The following is a 22,223-nucleotide window of genomic DNA, read 5'->3' on the forward strand; positions in this document are numbered from 1 at the left end:
GAACAATTTGATATATATATCCCTCCAGACTTTTCTTTCTTGTTTATTTAGACACAGAGATATCATGCCCTCTCTTTTTAACAAAATGAATAGACCTATTTACATTCATCCATTCAGCAAATATTTCTCAGTAGCTATATTGTTCTGTGATGTGCCTTTCCATCATTAGGGTGCATAGATGTATATCACTGATTAGTATTCTATAGTATGAATTTACCATAGTTTAACAATTCTGCTCTTGATGAGAGCTCGGTTTATTTCTAGTGTTTCTCTATTACAAGTAAATCTTCAAGGAACATCTTGGTGTATATGTCTTTGTGTTTATTTGCAAGTATTTTTTTATAGGTTTCAGAAGTAGAATTGGAATGGGTGAGTGAAAGAGTATATACATGTAAATTTTCATAACCCAAAATTTCATGCTATCAAATTCTCTTTCAAAGTTTGGCCCAATTTATGTTCTTAATACAGTGTATAAAAGGAAATTTCCCATGCTCTTGCCAGCACTACATATTACTAGGTGTTTTTTGCAAAACCGGTAGGCTGTAAGTGATATCTTATTTTAGTATCGCTAATGAAGTTAAACATCTTTTCATAAATTTATTGGTACTTTGTAGTTCCATGAATTGCCTGTATTTTTTGCTCATTGTTCAGCTGAAATTTTTGGAAGGGTATTGATTTGATCTTGCTATTTATATATTCTAAATGGTAATCATTTAACTGTTTATACGTTTTATATTTAGTCTTAGTTTGTCCCTTGTCTTGTAACTTTATGGCAACTTCTATTAAATGAAAGATTTATATTTTATATTTTAGTGGTAAACTTGGTAATTTTTTTCTTTACTATTTCTGGGTTATGTGACTTAATTATGTACTCTGATTCAAGAACAGTTTTTGCTTATTTCATAAATTTTTAGTACTTCAGTAATTAACTTGTTTTTAAAAATATGAGTTTGAATATGGAAATAAAAATAATCTTATAGAGATTGAAATAATATTTGAATCAGATATGAGAAGAGTCTTGAGTTATAAAGAAATACAAATCAGTCTGAAATGTTATTACTGCATTATATACATAATAAATATATTCATTGTGTTACTAATTTCTTTCAGTTGCAATTGGAAATTCATTACTTATGTTTCATACTGTTTTGAAATATTTTGATTAGGTAATATTTGTACATGGTACAAAATTCAAAAGGTACAGAAGAGTATATAATGAAAAGTCTTCTTTCTACTCCTATTCTTTATTCAGTTTTCTTTCTTGGAGACAGCCAGTTTTATCAATTTCTTTTGTCTTTTTCCAGAGATATTTTATGCATATACATAACCTATGGTTTATGTTAGTTGAATTCTTTTCTTTTTGTGACTTTATAAAGTTGCACCTGCTTTAAACATAATTTGGCCTGTTCTTTAGGCCAAAATCATTCATAGTTCCAGAAGGTAAATTAAAATAATTGATGAATAGAGAGCGGCTGTCAACAGTTAAGAAGGGACACATGCTGCATCCATGTTACAAATGTTAGCTGATTAGCGGGCATGATAGAACTTTGCATTTAGAAGGGCTTTTCCTTTTGTTTTCTGAAATGATCTAAAACAAATCTATTTTCTTCCCTCTATTTAATCCGATCTAATAGAATAGAGACTTCTGATTATCCCAGACTTGCTATTACCCTCTAAGAATATATACTTCCTGTTACGGAAATGTGAGTTAAAGCAAATTACAAAACTTGAACTCCTAGAAATTACCCAAACTAACCCTCCTCTTTTATATATGAAGAAACTGAGGCCCATAAAAATGAAGTGACTTGCAGCATCACGTTTATTATTCCTGAAGGACCATTTATAATGAAATGACCTGGAAGTAACATAAGTTTTTGAAATGCTATTTTATTAAAAAGATAGCTAGCAAATTTTTTCTCCATTTTTTAAAGGAAAAGATGTAGATGTTGCAATTTTATATTTTTATTGAAGGTTTTTTAAAAAGGCTTTACAGTATTTCATTTCCTTATTGCATTTTTGTCTGTAAACTGGAATCATAAAACATGTTCATCATTAGGCATTCTGTAATACTTGGAAGATTGTAGGGAATGGTTTTTATTGTATGGGATGGAGTTGGAGATTTATGGAGCCTTTCTTATGCACTTTTTCCTTGACTATAAAATTTATAATGGCTGTATCCTAATTCCTTAACCTTATACTTCTGAATCACTCTTAGCCTTGTGTATTTTTCTTCTTCATAATCTATATTATAAGTAAGTAAAGTAACCTCACTGCAAAGGAACATTTAAATGTATCTATTTATATTTGGTTAGAAAGCTACCACTTAAAAGTTATTTTCATGAAACTTTTTCCATATCCATGTATGGAAATATACACAAAAGTCAGTATGTTTGTTGACATCACTTCTTTTTTCTTCTTATTCTTAGACTTCTAAAATAATTTTATTTCTTGCCCCTTAAGACATCCTTCTGATTTTGTTTCATTAAGATAGCAATCAGTTGAAGTCCACATAGAGACCCTACCTGGAATTTACTTTCTATAGATATTAATTGTAGCTAAATACTAAAATTCTAACCACCTTCCAGTTGGTTTCCAGATGTACTATATTGTGAAAGAAAACTTTTGTTTCCTTATCTCACGTAGTTCAGATATTCTATATAAGTAAAAATTTATTTCTTAAAGGAAAATCCATGGAGATGTTCTTCCAGTTTTTTTTTATGGGTAAAGCTGTCATTTAATATGGAAATACTGAAACATTCTGATTTTTTTCCACTTTGTTTTCTGTTTTCAGTGGAATACACTTTATTGTTGACCCTACATAAATTCTGCCTGGTAATTGTTCATATGTGCCATCAGTTGCGGGTCTACCTAAGATGCTGTCAGAGCTGACTTTGGCTAAACAGTCAGATTGAAGGGTCAGAACTCTATCCTTTTGAATGGCCCTTAGAACAGTTGGAAACAAATTATCTACTTTTTAAGAGGTATTTCTTCATTGATTTTTGTATCTTAATTCAACTAACATTAAACATTTAATATGTACTGTGCATCTCATTTTAAAAGATAATTTTAGTTGTCTACTGATCGACAGCCCCGCTGAGGAGGGAGAAGCAGCATTTATTATCCTACTCCTCTGAATTAGAAAAAAATTTTAGCTTTGTAGTGATTAATAGTTGAAGGAGATTAAAAAATATTCATGAATTTCATGTTTGTCTATGTTATCTTTAAAAAACATAAGTATATAGTGTACCTAATTTCTAAATTATGTATCTAGGATTTGGGGAGACTCTACAAACTTTTCAGTAACAGGGTAGCTGGAAAACAACAATTCTAAGATACAGTCATTAAGCATCTACCTATGTTTTATATTATATCCAGCAATAGTTAAGCTTATTAAAAATTAAAATTCTGGACAGGGTGATTAAAATACCATACCTTTCTATGGGGAATTTCATAGTATAGAATTAAAACTTGTCTTTTTGAGATTAATTAAGAAAAAAATCAACCCTGCCGAATTCTAGGTTAATTAGGGTATGTTTTCTGAATCCAAAATTTAAATGTCAAATCAGTGTAGAATCTGTATGAACAAGAATGTGTTTCTTCTTCTAGGCTTTGTTGACCAGAAGTGATGGCGGCATTAAGCATGTAGTTATGATTTAAAGTGGGACTATTGCCATTGTTTCTTGGTAACTCCAGAGTTACTTCATATTTAGACTGAGTATTGAATAATATGAGGCCTACAAAATGTTTAATGTCATTGGGTATATTGAAAAACATTAGAAAAATATCTCAATTTTGCACTCAATTTTCATGGTTGGTACATAGTGATATAAGTGAGTGCCCTGTAAGAAGCTTAGAGCTAAGTCTTTATGAATTCATTAAAAAAAATCTCAATTATTATTGCAGACTTAAAGGTAAAAGAAGGAATTATAGAGAGTTGATGTATCTTTTATCTTTGATATTTAGGTTGATAGTACCAATATGACTTAATATTGCAAACTTAAATCAGCCTTGTTTTGTTTGGCTCCAATGTGCAGGGTACAACATTTTGTGTGTTGCTGCCAGACTATAAACTTCTTAAGGTCAGGGCCAGTCTCTGGGGTATAGGATAGTGTCTCCCACAGAGAAAAGGCAGAGTTAAATTGATAAAAACCATTCTTTTGCTAGTATGGATTGTCTGAAGATTTGGGGAATGCTAAAATCACTAATCATTGTGCTAATCATAGGAGTAATCTCAGGGAGACAGTTCTGAAATGCGATGAGAATTTAGTGAGTAGAATTGCTGCTAGTCCGTTCAGCATGATAGTCTTTTATATTGCTCTGAGCCTTAAAATTTGAAAACTGCAACAACTTGGATGATTTAATATATGTGGCCTCATCTGTAAAATGAGAATGTTGACCTAATGATCTTCAGAATTCCTTCTAGTTCTAAATCTTTATGAATTCATTAAGAAAATTTCAATTATTATTGCAGACTTAAAGGCAAAAGTTAGAAGGAATTATAGAGAGTTGATATATCCTTTTATCTTTGATATTTAGGTTGATAGTACCAATATGACTTAACATTGCAAATTTAAATCAGCCTTGTTTTGTTTGGCTCCAATGTGCAGGGTACAATATTTTGTATGTTGCTGCCAGGCTATAAACTTCTTAAGGTCAGGGCCAATCTCTGGAGTACAGGACAGTGTCTCTCACAGAGAAAAGGCAGTAAGTGTTTATCAAGTGAATGTATTAAGACATACCTAGGGCAAGGTATTTAGGACATAACATGTTTTGATTAGTTTTGAAAATATTCTTTATTGTAGAAAATTTTAAATATGTGTAAGAGAAGACAATAATATTGTTTTAGCTGCTATAACAGAATACCATAGATTAGGTGGCTTATAAGTAGCAGAAATTTATCACAGTTCTGAAGGTTGGAAGTACAAGATCAGGGTACTTGCATGATGAGGTTGTGATGAGGGCCCTCTTCCTGGTTGCAGACTGCTGACTTCTCATGATATCCTTACAAGGCAGAAGGATTGAGCCAGCCTTCTGGGGTCTCTTTAATAAGGGCACTAATCCCAATCTTATGAGTTCAGCCCTCATGACCTACTCACCTCTCAATGGCCCCATTTTCTAATACCATCACTTTGGGAGTTACCATTTCACCATGAATTCTGGGAGGACACAAACATTTAGACCATAGCCAATATAATGAACCTCCATTTACCCATAATCCCTACTTTAGTAGTTATGATTATTTATGTTTCATCTTTACCACCTCCCACTCTGCTCTTTCATTATTTTGAAACAAATGACAGATTTTATATCATTTAATCTGAAAATATTCTAATGTGTATCTCTCAAAGATAACAACTTGAAAAAAAATCATAGCCATACTTTTATCACACCTTCAAAGAATAACTAGTTTTGATAAATATTAAATTAATTTCACTTCAAAATATCTGGACTAAATATTTCTAAGAAACTTGTTATGTGTAGTTTCCAGACAGTTAATAACACTTAGAAATAAAAGAATAGAACTAATTTTTGTTTTGTTTTTGTTCTGTTTAATGTTTTAGGCTATCAACATGACGGCTGAAGAAACAGTGAATGTGAAAGAGGTTGAAATTATTAAGCTAATTTTAGACTTCTTGAATTCAAAGAAGCTTCACATTAGTATGTTGGCCCTTGAAAAGGAAAGTGGAGTCATAAATGGCCTATTTTCAGATGATATGCTTTTCCTGAGGTATGATTTCATTAGTACTGTGAAGTTTAATGTGGAGGAGGTAGCTCCTTCAAAGAAATATTAAGTATTAATAAGGTAATATGTACAGCACAGGTAGATCTTTATAATCATGAGAAGGCTATGTAAATGTAATTTTAAAAAGGTTTGTTTTTATAGTAGAAGATTTACAAAATAATGTTTTCAGTAGTAAGCTCCAGTCTGCTTTTTAAAAAAGTCACAAAAAAAGACCGCTTGTGACATTATCATAAAAAATATTTGACTAAGAAGTCAGAGATTCTGGAAAGATAAAATATTTCTGAAATACCATTTTTTTGGCCACAGGCATACTCACTATAGAAAAAGTATAGAAAAAGAAAAAAGAAAAATCACCTTACCACCCAAACACACCACTGATAATTTTCTACACATATTTTAAAAAATAACAGCAATTCTGTTGCATGTGTAACTTAGTATTCTGCTTTATCCACTAGTATCATAAGAATTCTCTTTGTGGTTACAAATTTATACCTTAAAATTTTTCAGTTTAGTTAATTTTCTGATGGTTCCTCTAGTTTTAGACAATTAAATTGTTTCCAAGTTTCTAATTTTTCTTAAATAAATGTTCTACTATCTTTTATACATATGACTTTTTCTCTGTCTTGGATGATTTCCTTAAAATGAGATTCTTGGAGATAGAATTACAGAGCAAAAGGGAATTAATATGTTTGCAAAAATGGGAAGCTAAATATATTCTAACTTGATTGGACAGAAAAAGAAAAACCAAAATTTCCAGACAAAAATGTATTCTGTACTTATGTGATACAAATATCCTTGACAAGGAGTACAGATTCTTGGACATGTGGCATTTTGTGACTTGGAAAGCCTTAAGAAATGAAATGTTCCTAAGTTATGGAAAAGCAACTTAGAAAAAAAAGCTTTAATATATTAGGGGAGTTTATTTAAACTCATTGCACTTGCCTGTGTTTGGTGTTATGAATGTCATCCATCTTCAGGCAGCTTAGTGATAAGAGTCAGGATCCAGTACTGACGTGGTAGTCTTCTGGCAATGTCTTTCAAGAACTGCTGCTCCTGGAATTTATCAGCAGCTCTCAAATATCCCCCTCTGTGAACCTGTTGATTTGTGATGAAGTTTTCCTGGTCTGAGGTGAAATGCAAAGAATTATAGAAAAACAAGTTTTTCATTAAACTGAACATGTTAATCTCAAACAGCTGGCCTTTTAAATTGTGTCCTTCCTATTTTTCAAATATTAAAATGTCCCTTTATAAAATTACTATGATGTATATTGTAATTGATTTTTATTTTATTTTTTGTAGAATCAAAAGTTGACAATCCTATGTAAATCTTCCTGTCCATCCCTCCTTTTTTAAGTTTTATTGTTCTAAAAATCTGAAAGTAGAGAAATTGCTGTTTACAAAAGAAGAGCAGCAATAAGAATGCCTTGTAACTTTTGTGAGTTCCCACAGACAACTACAGTGGGATGAAAACTGATCTTATTCCTTGCTCTTTTTATTATCAGAGTGTAAACTTTAGTGTCAAATGCCTCAAAATGAAGAATTCACAATTTAGAGTGGGATTTCTTAACCTTGGCACCAGTCAACCTTTGGGGCCAGATAACTCTTTGCTGTGGGCATTGGGGATTGTCCTGTGCACTGTAGGATGTTTAACGGTGTTCTGACCTATACCCAGTGGATGCCAGTAGAACTGCCAGTTGTGGCATCCAAAAATGCCTCCAGACATTGCCAAATGTCTCCTGGGAGCAAAATCACAACCAGTTGAGAACCACTAATTTAGAGAAACTGAAACATCCACACACTGTCCCCTAAATAATACAGAATAGCTTTAACACTGTAAAATGAATGAGGAATAAAGGAACTTTTATATTTAGTTGACTGTTTTTACAGATGTGAAAAAATCATATATGTATTGGAATGAGGAGTGGTTGTAGATTCACAAATTCTCATACAGTGTATGTTGTTACAAATAAGTTGTAAAAAAATTTTATTTTATTATAGTGGTTGAGGGACCAAGGAAGATGTTAATCTCATTACAGACTTCAGATTGAAGTTTTAATGCTGTCTTGTCATCTATTCTGCTTTTAGTTAGCATAACCCAAATTTGATAACATAACTGAGTTTTCTTTATATAGGCAGCTAATCCTTGATGGTCAATGGGATGAAGTTCTTCAGTTCATTCAGCCTCTAGAATGTATGGAAAAATTTGACAAAAAAAGGTAAGATTTCATCTGAACTTTTTAGTATGTGATCATTGGTAGAAGCTTAGTAAAACAAAAACAATCAATAAATATTTTTTAAAAAGATTGTGTTGAGGGTGGGTCCTGGAGGGGAAAAAGATGGTGGCATGAAAAGTGTGGCAGAAATCTCCTCCCAAAACCACATATAGTTTGAAAATACAGCAAGTACAACTATTCCTAAAAGAGTGACCAGAAGTAAGAGTGCACCAGCCAGGGCTACATCTGGGAGAAGTCAACATCTGGAAAAGGGTAAAGTAAAAAAGCCGTGACCTGGCGGGACCCGAGCATTCCCCCACCCCAGCTCACTGGCAGGAGGAAGAGACTCAGAGGGGGGAGGGAGTGGAAGCACAGGACTGTTAAATACCCAGCCCTAGAAATCTACCCCACTAGAACAGACCCACATTGCATGGTGCTCTGGAGATTAGAGAGGCTGAAAACCAAAGTCAGAGACTAAGACTATGAACAGGTTCCCACAACCTGCTGTCCTGGGACAAAAGAAAAGCAGATATGTTAAAAGACTGCTCAACAGTCAGAAGGCTGCTAAAGGGGCAAGGGTTTAGAAGAAGGAACAGGTGGACAAAATTGACCTGGCATACTCAGCCCAGCAGGTTGGGAACTTTCAGGAGCTTCAGGTGCTCCATCCCCTTGGTTGGAAATGCAGCCCTGAGGTTCTCCACCATGATAAGCAGCCTGTTGTTCCTTCCTCCCCACCAGTACCTGCATGCAAACCCACTGTTTGCGCTATTGCTACAGACCAGCTGGAAGGCAGCCATGCCTACAGCAACTATACAGCTTAATGCGGAGGCTTCTCCCTGCATGCGGCTAACTGGCCCAGACACCAGAGACAGGCATGGTGACCATGAAGCATGAAAAGGCTTTGCCCTTCCTACAAACAACCAAGCTGCTTGCCTGCGACCTCCTCCATTGCCCTAGGCCATCCTGAGGGCCAACCCGCCTACAGCAGTATAGGTGATTAGCACAGAGGCCACTTCTGGCACGCAGCTAACTGGCTCAGACAGTGGAGACAGGCACAGTGACTGGGAAGCACAAAAAGGCTTTGTCCTCGCAGCAGACATATGCCGCTTGTCTGTGACCCCTGCCATTGCCCTAGGCCATCCTGAATGCTTCCCTGCCCACGGCAGCTTAGGGGGTTAACCCAGAGGCTGCTCCCTGTGCACGGTTAACCAGCACAGACAGCGGACAGGGGCAGTGTGACTGAGAAGCAGGAAGGGACTTTGTCCTCCTGGCTGACAACAGCGCCCCTTGCTTTTGACCACTCCCATTGCTCCAGGGCTATGAAAAGGAGAAGAACCTTGTTCAATCCAAAATCCTGCAAACACCAGAAAGAGGGCTTGGTGAGACTGAAATCACCAGTCTTCCTGAAAAAGAATTCAAAATAAAAATCATAAGCATGTAGATGGACCTACAGGAAAATATTCAAGAGCTAAGGAACAAATTCAGGAGGGAGATTACTGAAATGAAGGAAACAATGGAGAGATTTAAAAGCAGATTATATGAGGTAGAGGAGACAGGAAATGGAATAGAAATTGGAGAACAGGAATATAGAGAAGCTGAGAGAGAGAAAAAAGTATCTCTAAGAATGAAAGAATATTGAGAGAACTGTGTGATCAATCCAAATGAAACAATATTCGTATTATAGGGTACCACAAGAAGAAGAGAGAAAAAGGGATAGAGAGTGTATTTGAGGAAATAATTGCTCAGAACTTCCCATCTGGGGAAGAAAATAGTATCTCACGCCATGGAGGTGCACAGATCTCCCAACACAAGGGACCCAAGGAAGACAACACCAAGGCATAATAGTTAAAATGGCAAAGATTAAGGACAAGGACAGAATATTAAAAGCAGCCAGAGAGAAAAGATCACCTACAAAGGAAAACCCATCAGGTTACAATCAGACTTCTCAGCAGAAACCTTACAGGCCAGAAGGGAGTGGCATGATATATTCAGGGCAATAAAACAGAAGGGCCTCAACCAAAGAATACTCTACCTGGCAAGATTATCATTTAAATTTGAAAGAGTGATTAAGCAATTCCCAGATGAGCAAAAGTTAAGGGAATTTACCTTCCACAAACCGTCTCTACAGGGTATTTTAAAGGGACTGCTCTAAATAGAAGTGCACCTAAGGCTATATAGCTGTCACCAGAGAAAAAACCACAGCAAAGGAAGCAGACCATTTAAATACTAACCAAGTGTAAAATTAAATCAGCTACCCACAAAGTCAGTCAAGAATACACAAAGAATACAGAATATGACACCTAACATACAAAGAGAGGAGAAGGAAGAAGGGGAGGAAAAAAAAGAATCTTTAGAGTGTGTTTATAATAGCGTAATAGGTGAGTTAAGGTATATAGTAAAGAAGGTGCCCTTGAACCTTTGTTAACCACGAATCCAAAGCCTGCAATGGCATTAAGTACATACCTATCGATAATCACCTTAAATGTAAATGGATTGAATGCACCAATCAAGACATAGAGTTACAGAATGGATAAAAAAGAAAGGCCCATCTATATATTGCCTACAAGAGACTCACTTCAAGCCCAAAGACATACAGAGACTAAAAGGGAAGGGATGGAAAAAGGTATTTCATGCAAACAATAGGGAGAAAAAAGCAGGAGTTGCAATAATCTATCAGGTAAAATAGAGTTCAAAACAAAGAAAGTAACAAGAGATAAAGAAGGACATTATATAATGATAAAGGGGTCAATCCAACAAGAAGATATAACCATTATAAATATCTATGCACCCAACATAGGAGCACCCAAATATGTACAACAAATACTAACAGAGTTAAAGGGGGAAATAGAATGCAATGCCTTAATTTTAGGAGACTTCAACACACCACTCACTCCAAAGGACAGATCAACCAGATAGAAATTAAGTAAGCACACAGGGGCACTGAACAATACCTTAGAACAGACAGACCTAACAGACATCTATAGAACACTCCACCCAAAAGCAGCAGAATACACATTCTTCTCAAGACACATGGAACATTTTCCAGAATACTAGGCCACAAAAAGAAGCTCAGCAAATTCAAAAAGATTGAAACTGTAACAACCAACTTCTCAGATCACCAAAGTATGAAACTAGAAATAAATTGTACAAAGAAAACAAAAAGGATCACAAACACATGGAGGCTTAACAACATGCACCTAAATAATCAATGGATCAGTGACCAAATTAAAACATAGATGAAGCGATATATGGAGACAAATGAAAACAACACCTCAATGCCCCAACGTCAGTGGATGCAGAGAAGGTAGTTTGAAGAAGAAAGTATATAGCAATCCAGGCCTATTTAAAGAAGGAAGGAACAATCCCAAATGAACAGTCTAAACTCACAATTATTGAAACTGGAAAAAGAAGAACAAATGAGACCTAAAGTCAATAGAAGGAGGGACATATAAAGATCAGAGTAGAAAGAAATAAAATTGAGAAGAATAAAACAATAGAATTAATGAAACCAAGAACTGGTTCTTTGAGAAAATAAATAAAATAGATAAAACCCAGCCAGACTTTTCAAGAAAAAAAGAGAATCTACACACATAAACAGAATCAGAAATGAGAAAGGAAAAATCACAACGGACACCACAGAAATGCAAAGAATTATTAGAGAATACTATGAAAATCTATATGGTAACAAACTGGACAACCTGTAAGAAAGGAAGAACTTTCTAGAAAAATACAATTTTCCAGACTGACCCAGGAAGAAACAGGAAATCTGGACAGACCAATTACCAGCAGTGAAATTGAATTGGTAATCAAAAAAACTATCCAAGAACAAAACCCCCGGGCCAGATGGATTAACTGTTGAATTTTGTCAAACAGTTAGAGAAGACATAATACCTATTCTCCTTAAAGTTTTCCAAAAAAAAAAAAAAAAAAAGAGGGACTACTCCCAAACTCATTCTATGAAGCCAGCATCACTCTAATACCAAAACCAGGCAAAGACACCACAAAAAAAGAAAATTACAGACCAATATCCCTGATGAGCATAGATGCAAAAATATTCAACAAAAGTGTAGCAAATCAAATTCAAATATGCATCAAGAGGATCAGACATCATGATCAAGTGGGATTTATTCCAGGGATGCAAGTATGCTACACAACATTTGAAAATCTATCAATATCACCCACTTCATCAATAAAAAGGACAGAAATCACATGATCATCTCCATAGATGCTGAAAAAGCATTCAAGAAAATTTAACACCCATTCATGTTAAAAACTCTCAACAAAATGGGTATAGAGGGCAAGTACCTCAACATAATAAAGGCCATATATGACAAACCCTAAGCCCACATACTTAACAGTGAAGAGCTGAAAGCTTTCCTCTAAGATAAGGAACAAGACAAGGATGCCACTTTCCCCCCTTTTATTCAGTATAGTACTGGGGGCCCTAGCCATGACAATCAGACAACATAAGAAATAAAAGGCATCCAGATTGGTAAGGAAGAAGAAATTAAACTGTCACTGTTTGCAGATGTCATCATATTGTAAATAAAAAACTCTTAAAGAATCCACTCCAAAACTATTAGAAGTAATATATGAATTCAGGAAGTTTATAGCATAGAAAAGTAATACACAGAAATCTGTTGCATTCCTGTACATTAACGATGAACTAGCAGAAAGAGAAATCAGGAGAACAATTCCATCAAAAAGAATAAAATACCTAGGAATAAACCTAACCAAGGAAGTGAAAGACCTACACCATGAAAACACCAAGACACTCATTTATTTATTTAAATATATTTTTTAATTTTTAAATTTTGATACCATCAATGTAAAATTACTTGAACAACATGGTTACTAGACTCCCCCTATTATCAAGTCACCTCCACATATCCCATTACAGTCACTGTCCATCATCATAGTAAGATGCTATAGAATTATTACTTGTCTTCTCTGTATATACTGCCTTCCCCATGTCCCCTCCCCTGTACATTATGGGTGCTAATCATAACGCCCCGTTTTCCCCCTTATCCCTCCCTTTCCCACCCATCCTCCCCAGTCCCTTTTCCTTTGGTAACTGTTAGTCCACTCTTGGGTTCTGTGAATCTGATGCTGTTTTGTTCCTTCAGTTTTTTCTTTGTTGCTATACTCCACAGATGAGTGAAATCATTTGATACTTGTCTTTCTCCAACTGGCTTATTTCACTGAGCAAAATACCCTCTACCTCCATCCATGTTGTTGCAAATGGTAGGATTTATTTTCTTCTTATGGCTGAATAATATTCCATTGTGTATATGTACCACATCTTCTTTATCCACTCATTTACTGATGGACACTTAGGTTGCTTCCATTTCTTGGCTATTGTAAATAGTGCTGTGATAAACATAGGAGTGCATATGTCTTTTTCAAACTGGGCTGCTGGATTCTTAGGGTAAATTCCTAAGAGTAGAATTCCTAGGTCAAATGGTATTTCTATTTTGAGCTTTTTGAGGAACCTTCATACTGCTTTCCACAATGGTTGAACTAGTTTACATTCCCACCAGCAGTGTAAGAGGGTTCCCCTTTCTCCACATCCTTGACAGCATTTGTTCTTCCTAGTCTTTCCTGTGTTGGCCATGCTAACTGGTGTGAGGTGATATCTCATTGTGGTTTTAATTTACATTTTTCTGATGATTAGCGATGTGGAGCATCTTTTCATGTGTCTATTGGCCATCTGAATTTCTTCTTTGGGGAAGTGTCTGTACAGATCTTGTGCCCATTTTTTTTTTTGGATTATTTGCTTTTTGTTTGTTGAAGTGTGCGAGCTCTTTATATATTTTGGATGTCAACCCTTTATAGGATCTGTCATTTATGAATATATTTTCCCATACTATAGGATGTCTTTTTGTTCTACTGATGGTATTGTTTGCTGTACAGAAGCCTTTTAGTTTGATATAGTCCCACTTGTTCTTTTTTGCTTTTGTTTCCCTTGCCAGGGGAGATATGTTCATGAAGAAGTTGCTCATGTTTATGTCCAAGAGATTTTTGCCTATACTTTTTTCTAAGAGTTTTATGGTTTCATGACTTACATTCAGATCTTTGATCCATTTTGAGTTTACTTTTGTGTATGGGGTTAGACAATGATCCAGTTTCATTCTCTTACATGTAGCTGTCCAGTTTTGCCAACACCAGCTGTTGAAGAGGCTGTCATTTCCCCATTGTATATCCATGGCTCCTTCATCATATATTAATTGACCATATATGCTTGGGTTTATACCTGGACTCTCTAGTCTGTTTCACTGGTCTATGGGTCTGTTCTTGTGCCAGTACCAAATTGTCTTGATTACTGTGGCTTTGTAGAGAGCTTGAAGTCAGGGAGCATAATTTCCTCTGCTTTATTCTTCCTTCTCAGGATTGCTTTGACTATTCAGGGTCTTTTGTGGATCCATATGATGTTTAGAATTATTTGCTCTAGTTCATTGAAGAATGCTGTATGTATTTTGATAGGGATTGCATTGAATCTGTAGAATGCTTTAGGCAGGATGGCCATTTTCACAATATTAATTCTTCCTACCCAAGAGCATGGGATAAATTTCCATTTATTAGTGTCCTCTTTAATTTCTTTTAAGAGTGTCCCATAGTTTTCAGGGTATAGGTTTTTCACTACCTTGGTTAGGTTTATTCCTTGGTATTTTATTCTTTTTGATGCAGTTGTGAATGGAATTGTTTTCCTCATTTCTCTTTCTGTAAATTCATCATTATTGTATAGGAATGCAACAGATTTCTGCATATTTTGTATCCCGCAAGTTTGCTGAATTCAGATATTAAATATAGTAGTTTTGGAGTGGATTCTTTAAGGTTTTTTATGTACGATATCGTGTCATCTGAAAACAGGGACAGTTTGACTTCTTCCTTGCCAATCTGGATGCCTTTTATTTCTTTGTTTTATCTGATTGCCGTGGCTAGGACCTCCAGAACTATGTTGAATAAAAGTGGGGAGAGTGGGCATTCTGATCTTGTTCCTGTTCTTGAAGGAAAAGCTTTCAGCTTTTCACTATTAAGTATAATGTTGGCTGTGGGTTGTCATATGGCCTTTATTGTGTTGAGGTACTTGCCCTCTACCCATTTTGTTGAGAGTTCTTGTCATGAATGGATGTTGAATTTTGTGAAATGCCTTTCAGCATCTATGGAGATGATCATGTGGTTTTTATCCTTCTTTCCAAGGCACTGTTGAGAGAAATTAAAGAGGACACTAATAAATGGAAATTCATCCCATGCTCTTGGACAGGATGAATTAATATTGTGAAAATGGCCATCCTGCCTAAAGCAATCTACAGATTCAGTGCAATCCCTATCAAAATACCAACAGCATTCTTCAACGAACTGGAACAAATAGTTTTAACATTCATATGGAACCAAAAAAGACCCTGAATACCAAAAGCAATCCTGAGAAGGAAGAATAAAGCAGGAGGGATTATACTTCCCAACTTCAAGCTCTACTACAAAGCCACAGTAATCAAGACAATTTGGTACTGGCACAAGAACGGACCCATAGATCAAGGGTACAAAATAGAGAACCCAGATATAATCCCACACATATATGGCCAATTAATATACTATAAAGGAGCCATGGACATACAATGGGGAAATGACAGTCTGTTCAACAGCTGGTGTTGGCAAAATTGCACAGCTATATGTAAGAAAATGAAACTGGATTGGTGTCTAACTCCATACACAAAAATAAACTAGAAATGGATCAAAGAACTGAATGTAAGACATGAAACCACAAAACTTCTAGAAGAAAACATAGGCAAAACTCTCTTGAATATAAACACGAGCAACATTTTCATGAGCATATCTCCTCAGGCAAGGGAAACAAAAGCAAAAATGAACAAGTAGGACTATTATCAACCTAAAACCCTTCTATACAGCTAATGAGTACATCAGTAGAACAAAAGGCATCTTACAGTATGGGAGAATATATTCATAAATGACATATCCAATAAGCGGTTGACGTCCAAAACTTATAAAGAGCCCACACACTTCAACAAGCAAAATCAAATAACCTGATTAAAAAATGGGCAATGGATCTGAACAGACAGTTCTCCAAAGGGAAAATCAGATGGCCAACAGGCACATGAAAAAATGCTGTATATCACTAATCATCAGAAAAATGCAAATTAAAACCATAGTGAAATATCACCTCATACCAGTTAGCATGGCCAACGTTCAAAAGACAAACAACAACAAATGCTGTCCAGTATGTGGAGAAAGGGGAACCTTCCTACACTGCTGGTGGGAATGTAAATTAGTTCGACCATTGTGGAAAGCAGTATGGAGGTTCCTCAAGAAACTAAAAATAGAACTACCATTTGACCCAGGAATTCCACTCCTAGGAATTTACCCTAAGAATATAGGATCCCAGTTTCAAAAGATATTTACACCCCTATCCCTATGCTTATCGCAGCACTATTTACAATAGCCAAGAAATGGAAGCAACCTAAGTGTGTCTGTCAGTAGATGAATGGATAAAGAAGAGGTGGTATGTATACACAATGGAATATTATTCAGCCATAAGAAGAAAAAAAATCCTACCATTTGCAACAACATGGATGAACCTAGAGGATATTATGCTCAGTGAAATAAGCCAGGCAGAGAAAGAAAGTACCAAATGATTTCACTCATCTGTGGAGTATAAGAACAAAGCAAAAACTGAAGGAACAAAACCACAGCAGACTCACAAAACCCAAGAATGGAGTAATGGTTACCAAAGGGAAATGGACTATGGAGTGTGGATGGGAAGGGAGGGACAAGGGGATTAAGGGCATTATGATTAGCACACATAATATAGGGGGGGCACGGGGAAGGAAGTATCGTACAGAGGACACAAGTAGTGACTCTGTTACATCTTACTATGCTGATGGACAGTGACTGTAACGGGGTATATGGAGGGGACTTGATAATAGGGGGAATGTAGTAACCAGTGTTGCTCATGTGAATCCTGCCTCGAAAATTGTGTATCAGTAACATGTTAATTAAAAAAAAAAAGACTATTACCTTTCCTAAAAAATAGTAAACTTCATCCCATTGAGTTGGAGCACTTCCGGAGGACAAGTTGTATGTACTTTAATGAATTGAAAATCTGATATACAAACCAATAGGTATACAACATCTATAACATTTCCCCTGCCTCTTGCAAGCACAAGATTTTATTAGTTATTGGCTTTGAGCAGTTTATTATGTGCTAACGTGAGGTTTCTTTGTATTTTTTGCACTTGTGGTTTGCTGAGCTTTTTAGTTTGTAAATTTGTTTTTTTCATCAAATTTGGAAAATCTTTGGCCATTATTTCTCCAATTTATTTTTCTGGCTCTTTCTCTTTTCCTTGTGGGACTCCGATTACACAAGTCCGACAGATTGATACTGTCACATAGGTCTGAGGTTCTGCTCATTTTTTTTTTTTTTTTTTTTTTTTTTTTTGAGAGGGCATCTCTCATATTTATTGATCAAATGGTTGTTAACAACAATAAAATTCAGTATAGGGGGGTCAATGCTCAATGTACAATCATTAATCCATCTCAAGCCTAATTCTCGTCAGTCTCCAATCTTCTGAAGCATAACGAACAAGTTCTTACATGGTGAACGAATTCTTACAGAGTGAATAAATTCTTACATGGTGAACAGTACAAGGGCATTCATCACAGAAACTTTCGGTTTTGATCATGCAATATGACCTATAAACCATCAGGTCAAATATGAATATTCATTTGATTTTTGTACTTGATTTATATGTTGATCCCACATTTCTCCTATGATTATTATTATTATTTTTATTTTTAATAAAATGCTGAAGTGGTAGGTAGATGCAAGATAAAGGTAGAAAACATAGTTTAGTGCTGTAAGAAGGCAAATGTAGATGATCAGATGATCAGGTGTGTGCCTATGGACTAAGTATTAATCCAGGCTAGACAAGGGCAGCAAGACATCCACGGATGCAGAAGATTTCTCTCAAAGCAGGGGGGGTGAGGTTCTGAGCCTCACCTCTGTTGATCCCCAAATTCTCACCTGATGGCCCCCCTGCGACTGTGCCTGTCTTAGGTTGTTCCTCCCTTGAGGAATCTTACCCGTCTCTGGCTAACCAGTCATCTTCCGGGGCCATACAGGGAAATGTAAAGTTGGTAAGTGAGAGAGAAGCCATATTGTTTGCAAAGGTTAGCTTTTAACTTCTTTGCAGATTTATGCCCTGTGGCTTCTATGCCCAGCACTTGTCTCGAGGTATCTTTACCACCTGGAGGAATTATGATACTCGGTAAATTCGATATGAGGCACGAATTCTATTTAAGGTTTGTAATTAGGAAGGAAGAAGAAAAGCTATAGATGTAGCATATGAAGGAAACTTGGGAGGATTGATTATTTCTTTGACATATCTTCTTGTATAGTACCTTAAGTATGTACAGGTTTTAAACTACTAACTAATTTGCACACACATATTAACATAATAGGAATACGGTGACATAAACAAAGCAAATCTATAATTACCAGCCATCTCCAGTGAAGCCAAGAAAACCATTTAGGCACCCTAGGCATTTGTGAAAATTTATCTATGATATGATGGATATTTTCGAACTGTACTTGAACCATCAGACAAATTAAAGCAGCCCATTTCTGGGATCTGTTCACATCCCATATGTTCTTTTAACCATAGATAGTCTATAGTCATGAGATTTTGGGGTGCTACAACTTGCACCCCTCCCAACTCCTGGTTGAGTTCCAACAGTACAGATCCAGTCAAATTCGTTGTCTCACTGTATGCACATGCCAGCCTAGACATCTCCCTCCTCCTTCTTATGGCAATTCCAGGAGACGGTGGGCTGGATGCAGCCACAACCGCAGCATCGTCCGGATCCCTGTGGAGGCTTTTTGATGATCATCCCCCGGCACGAGTCCTCCAGAGAGTGCTGATGCCGGATGCTCCTCCTCATATCGTATCTTAGTTCATTTTCTGGGTATCCAAGCTAGGCCTTGATCTTCTGCCTAGAAACAAACAGACCCTTTGCCCACACTTTGACATGCCCTCTATACCACTGTGCAGAACTCATTGGAGGTCAGCACACAGTAACTGCTTTTTTTTTTTTTTTTAATTAAGAGAAAGGAATATTATCAGAAAAGAGTACCTCCATAGCTGATCATCTGACACCCTTTAAGTGATCAACATTAAGGATATTTAAAGCATGCGTTGATCTTTGATTTACCAATAGTTTTATCCTGTTAAGGAGTAATCCCCCTTTTCTTTCTTTCTTTCTTTCTTTTTTTTAAATTTTTAATCTACACTTACCTGAAGAATACTATGTTTACTATGCTCTCCCCTATATCAGGTCCCCCCTAACAACCACATTACGGTTACTGTCCATCAGCTTAGCAAAATGTGGTAGAGTCACTACTTGTCCTCTCTGTGTTGTGCAGCCCACCCTCCCCTTTCTCCCTCCCCCCCATGCATGCTAATCTTAATACCCCCCTTCTTCTTCCCCCCCCTTATCCCTCCCTGCCCACCCATCCTCCCCAGTTCCTTTCCCTTTGGTACCTGTTAGTCCATTTTTGGGTTCTGTAATTCTGCTGCTGTTTTGTTCCTTCAGTTTTTCCTTTGTTCCTATACTCCTCAGATGAGTGAAATCATTTGGTATTTCTCTTTCTCCGCTTGGCTTATTTCACTGAGCATAATACTCTCCAGCTCCATCCATGTTGCTGCAAATGGTTGGATTTTTCCACTTCTTATGGCTGAGTAGTATTCCATTGTGTATATGTACCACATCTTCTTTATCCATTCATCTACAGATGGACATTTAGGTTGCTTCCAATTCTTGGCTATTGTAAATAGTGCTGCGATAAACATAGGAGTGCATCTGTCTTTCTCAAACTTGATTGCTGCGTTCTTAGGGTAAATTCCTAGGAGTGGAATTCCTGGGTCAAATGGTAGGTCTGTTTTGAGCATTTTGATGCACCTCCATACTGCTTTCCACAATGGTTGAACTAATTTACATTCCCACCAGCAGTGTAGGAGGGTTCCCCTTTCTCCACAGCCTCGCCAACATTTGTTGTTGTTTGTCTTTTGGATGGCAGCTATCCTTACTGGTGTGAGGTGATACCTCATTGTAGTTTTAATTTGCATTTCTCTGATAATTAGCGATGTGGAGCATCTTTTCATGTGTCTCTTGGCCATCTGTATTTCTTTTTTGGAGAACTGTCTGTTCAGTTCCTCTGCCCATTTTTTAATTGGGTTATTTGTTTTTTGTTTGTTGAGGCGTGTGAGCTCTTTATATATTCTGGACGTCAAGCCTTTATCAGATCTGTCATTTTCAAATATATTCTCCCATACTGTAGGGTTCCTTTTTGTTCTATTGATGGTGTCTTTCGCTGTACAGAAGCTTTTCAGCTTAATGTAGTCCCACTTGCTCATTTTTGCTGTTGTTTTCCTTGCCCGGGGAGATATGTTCAAGAAGAGATCACTCATGTTTATGTCTAAGAGGTTTTTGCCTATGTTTTTTTCCAAGAGTTTAATGGTTTCGTGACTTACATTCAGGTCTTTGATCCATTTTGAGTTTACCTTTGTATATGGGGTTAGACAATGGTCCAGTTTCATTCTCCTACATGTAGCTGTCCAGTTTTGCCAGCACCATCTGTTAAAGAGACTGTCATTTTGCCATTGTATGTCCATGGCTCCTTTATCAAATATTAATTGACCATATATGTTTGGGTTAATTTCTGGGGTCTCTAATCTGTTCCACTGGTCTGTGGCTCTGTTCTTGTGCCAGTACCAAATTGTCTTGATTACTATGGCTTTGTAGTAGAGCTTGAAGTTGGGGAGTGAGATCCCCCCTACTTTATTCTTCTTTTTCAGGATTGCTTTGGCTATTCGGGGTCTTTGGTGTTTCCATATGAATTTTTGAATTATTTGTTCCAATTCATTGAAGAATGTTGCTGGTAATTTGAGAGGGATTGCATCAAATTTGTATATTGCTTTCGGCAGGATGGCCATTTTGACGATATTAATTCTTCCTAGCCATGAGCATGGGATGAGTTTCCATTTATTAGTGTCCCCTTTAATTTCTCTTAAGAGTGACTTGTAGTTTTCAGAGTATAAGTCTTTCACTTCCTTGGTTAGGTTTATTCCTAGGTATTTTATTCTTTTTGATGCAATGGTGAATGGAATTGTTTTCCTGATTTCTCTTTCTATTGATTCGTTGTTAGTGTATAGGAAAGCTACAGATTTCTGTGTGTTGATTTTGTATCCTGCAACTTTGCTGTATTCCGATATCAGTTCTAGTAGTTTTGGAGTGGAGTCTTTAGGGTTTTTTATGTACAGTATCATATCATCTGCAAATAGTGACAGTTTAACTTCTTCTTTACCAATCTGGATTCCTTGTATTTCTTTGTTTTGTCTGATTGCCGTGGCTAGGACCTCCAGTACTATGTTAAATAACAGTGGGGAGAGTGGGCATCCCTGTCTGGTTCCCGATCTCAGTGGAAATGCTTTCAGCTTCTCGCTGTTCAGTATAATGCTGGCTGTGGGTTTATCATATATGGCCTTTATTATGTTGAGGTACTTGCCCTCTATTCCCATTTTGCTGAGAGTTTTTATCATGAATGGATGTTGAATTTTGTCAAATGCTTTTTCAGCATCTATGGAGATGATCATGTGGTTTTTGTCTTTCTTTTTGTTGATGTGGTGGATGATGTTGATGGATTTTCGAATGTTGTACCATCCTTGCATCCCTGGGATGAACCCCACTTGGTCATGGTGTATGATCCTTTTGATATACTGTTGAATTCTGTTTGCTAATATTTTATTGAGTATTTTTGCATCTACATTCATCAGGGATATTGGTCTGTAATTTTCTTTTTTGGTGGGGTCTTTTCCTGGTTTTGGTATTAGGGTGATGTTGGCTTCATAGAATGAGTTTGGGAGTATTCCCTCTTCTTCTATTTTGTGGAACACTTGAAGGAGAATGGGTATTATGTCTTCTCTGTGTGTCTGATAAAATTCCGAGGTAAATCCGTCCGGCCCCGGGGTTTTGTTCTTGGGTAGTTTTTTGATTACTGTTTCAATTTCTTTGCTTGTAATTGGTTTGTTTAACTTTTGTGTTTCTTCCTTGGTCAGTCTTGGAAGGTTGTATTTTTCTAGGAAGTTGTCCATTTCTTCTAGGTTTTCCAGCTTGTTGGCATATAGGTTTTCATAGTAGTCTTTAATAATTCTTTGTATTTCTGTGGAGTCTGTCGTGATTTTTCCATTCTCATT

General features: G+C 36.4%; 1 protein-coding gene across 5 annotated transcripts in view; it reads left to right on the top strand.

Moving 5' to 3' along the window:
- Window positions 1-22,223, top strand: part of WDR47 (WD repeat domain 47) — a 100,359-nt gene that overhangs the window by 17,507 nt on the left and 60,629 nt on the right. For 3 of the 5 annotated variants that reach the window (XM_037001561.2, XM_037001562.2, XM_073234457.1), the window contains exons 2-3: window positions 5,562-5,728; window positions 7,876-7,959. In XM_037001561.2, coding sequence (XP_036857456.1) covers window positions 5,571-5,728; window positions 7,876-7,959 — 242 coding nt within the window. In that variant the 5' untranslated portion in view covers window positions 5,562-5,570. Of the gene's footprint in view, window positions 1-2,791; window positions 2,982-5,561; window positions 5,729-7,875; window positions 7,960-22,223 lie in introns of those variants that run through there. The other 2 variants (XM_073234456.1, XM_073234458.1) reach the window with 2 other exon arrangements.

The sequence above is a fragment of the Manis javanica genome, chromosome 4 (genome assembly GCF_040802235.1).
Source record: "Manis javanica isolate MJ-LG chromosome 4, MJ_LKY, whole genome shotgun sequence".
Taxonomy (NCBI): domain Eukaryota; kingdom Metazoa; phylum Chordata; class Mammalia; order Pholidota; family Manidae; genus Manis; species Manis javanica.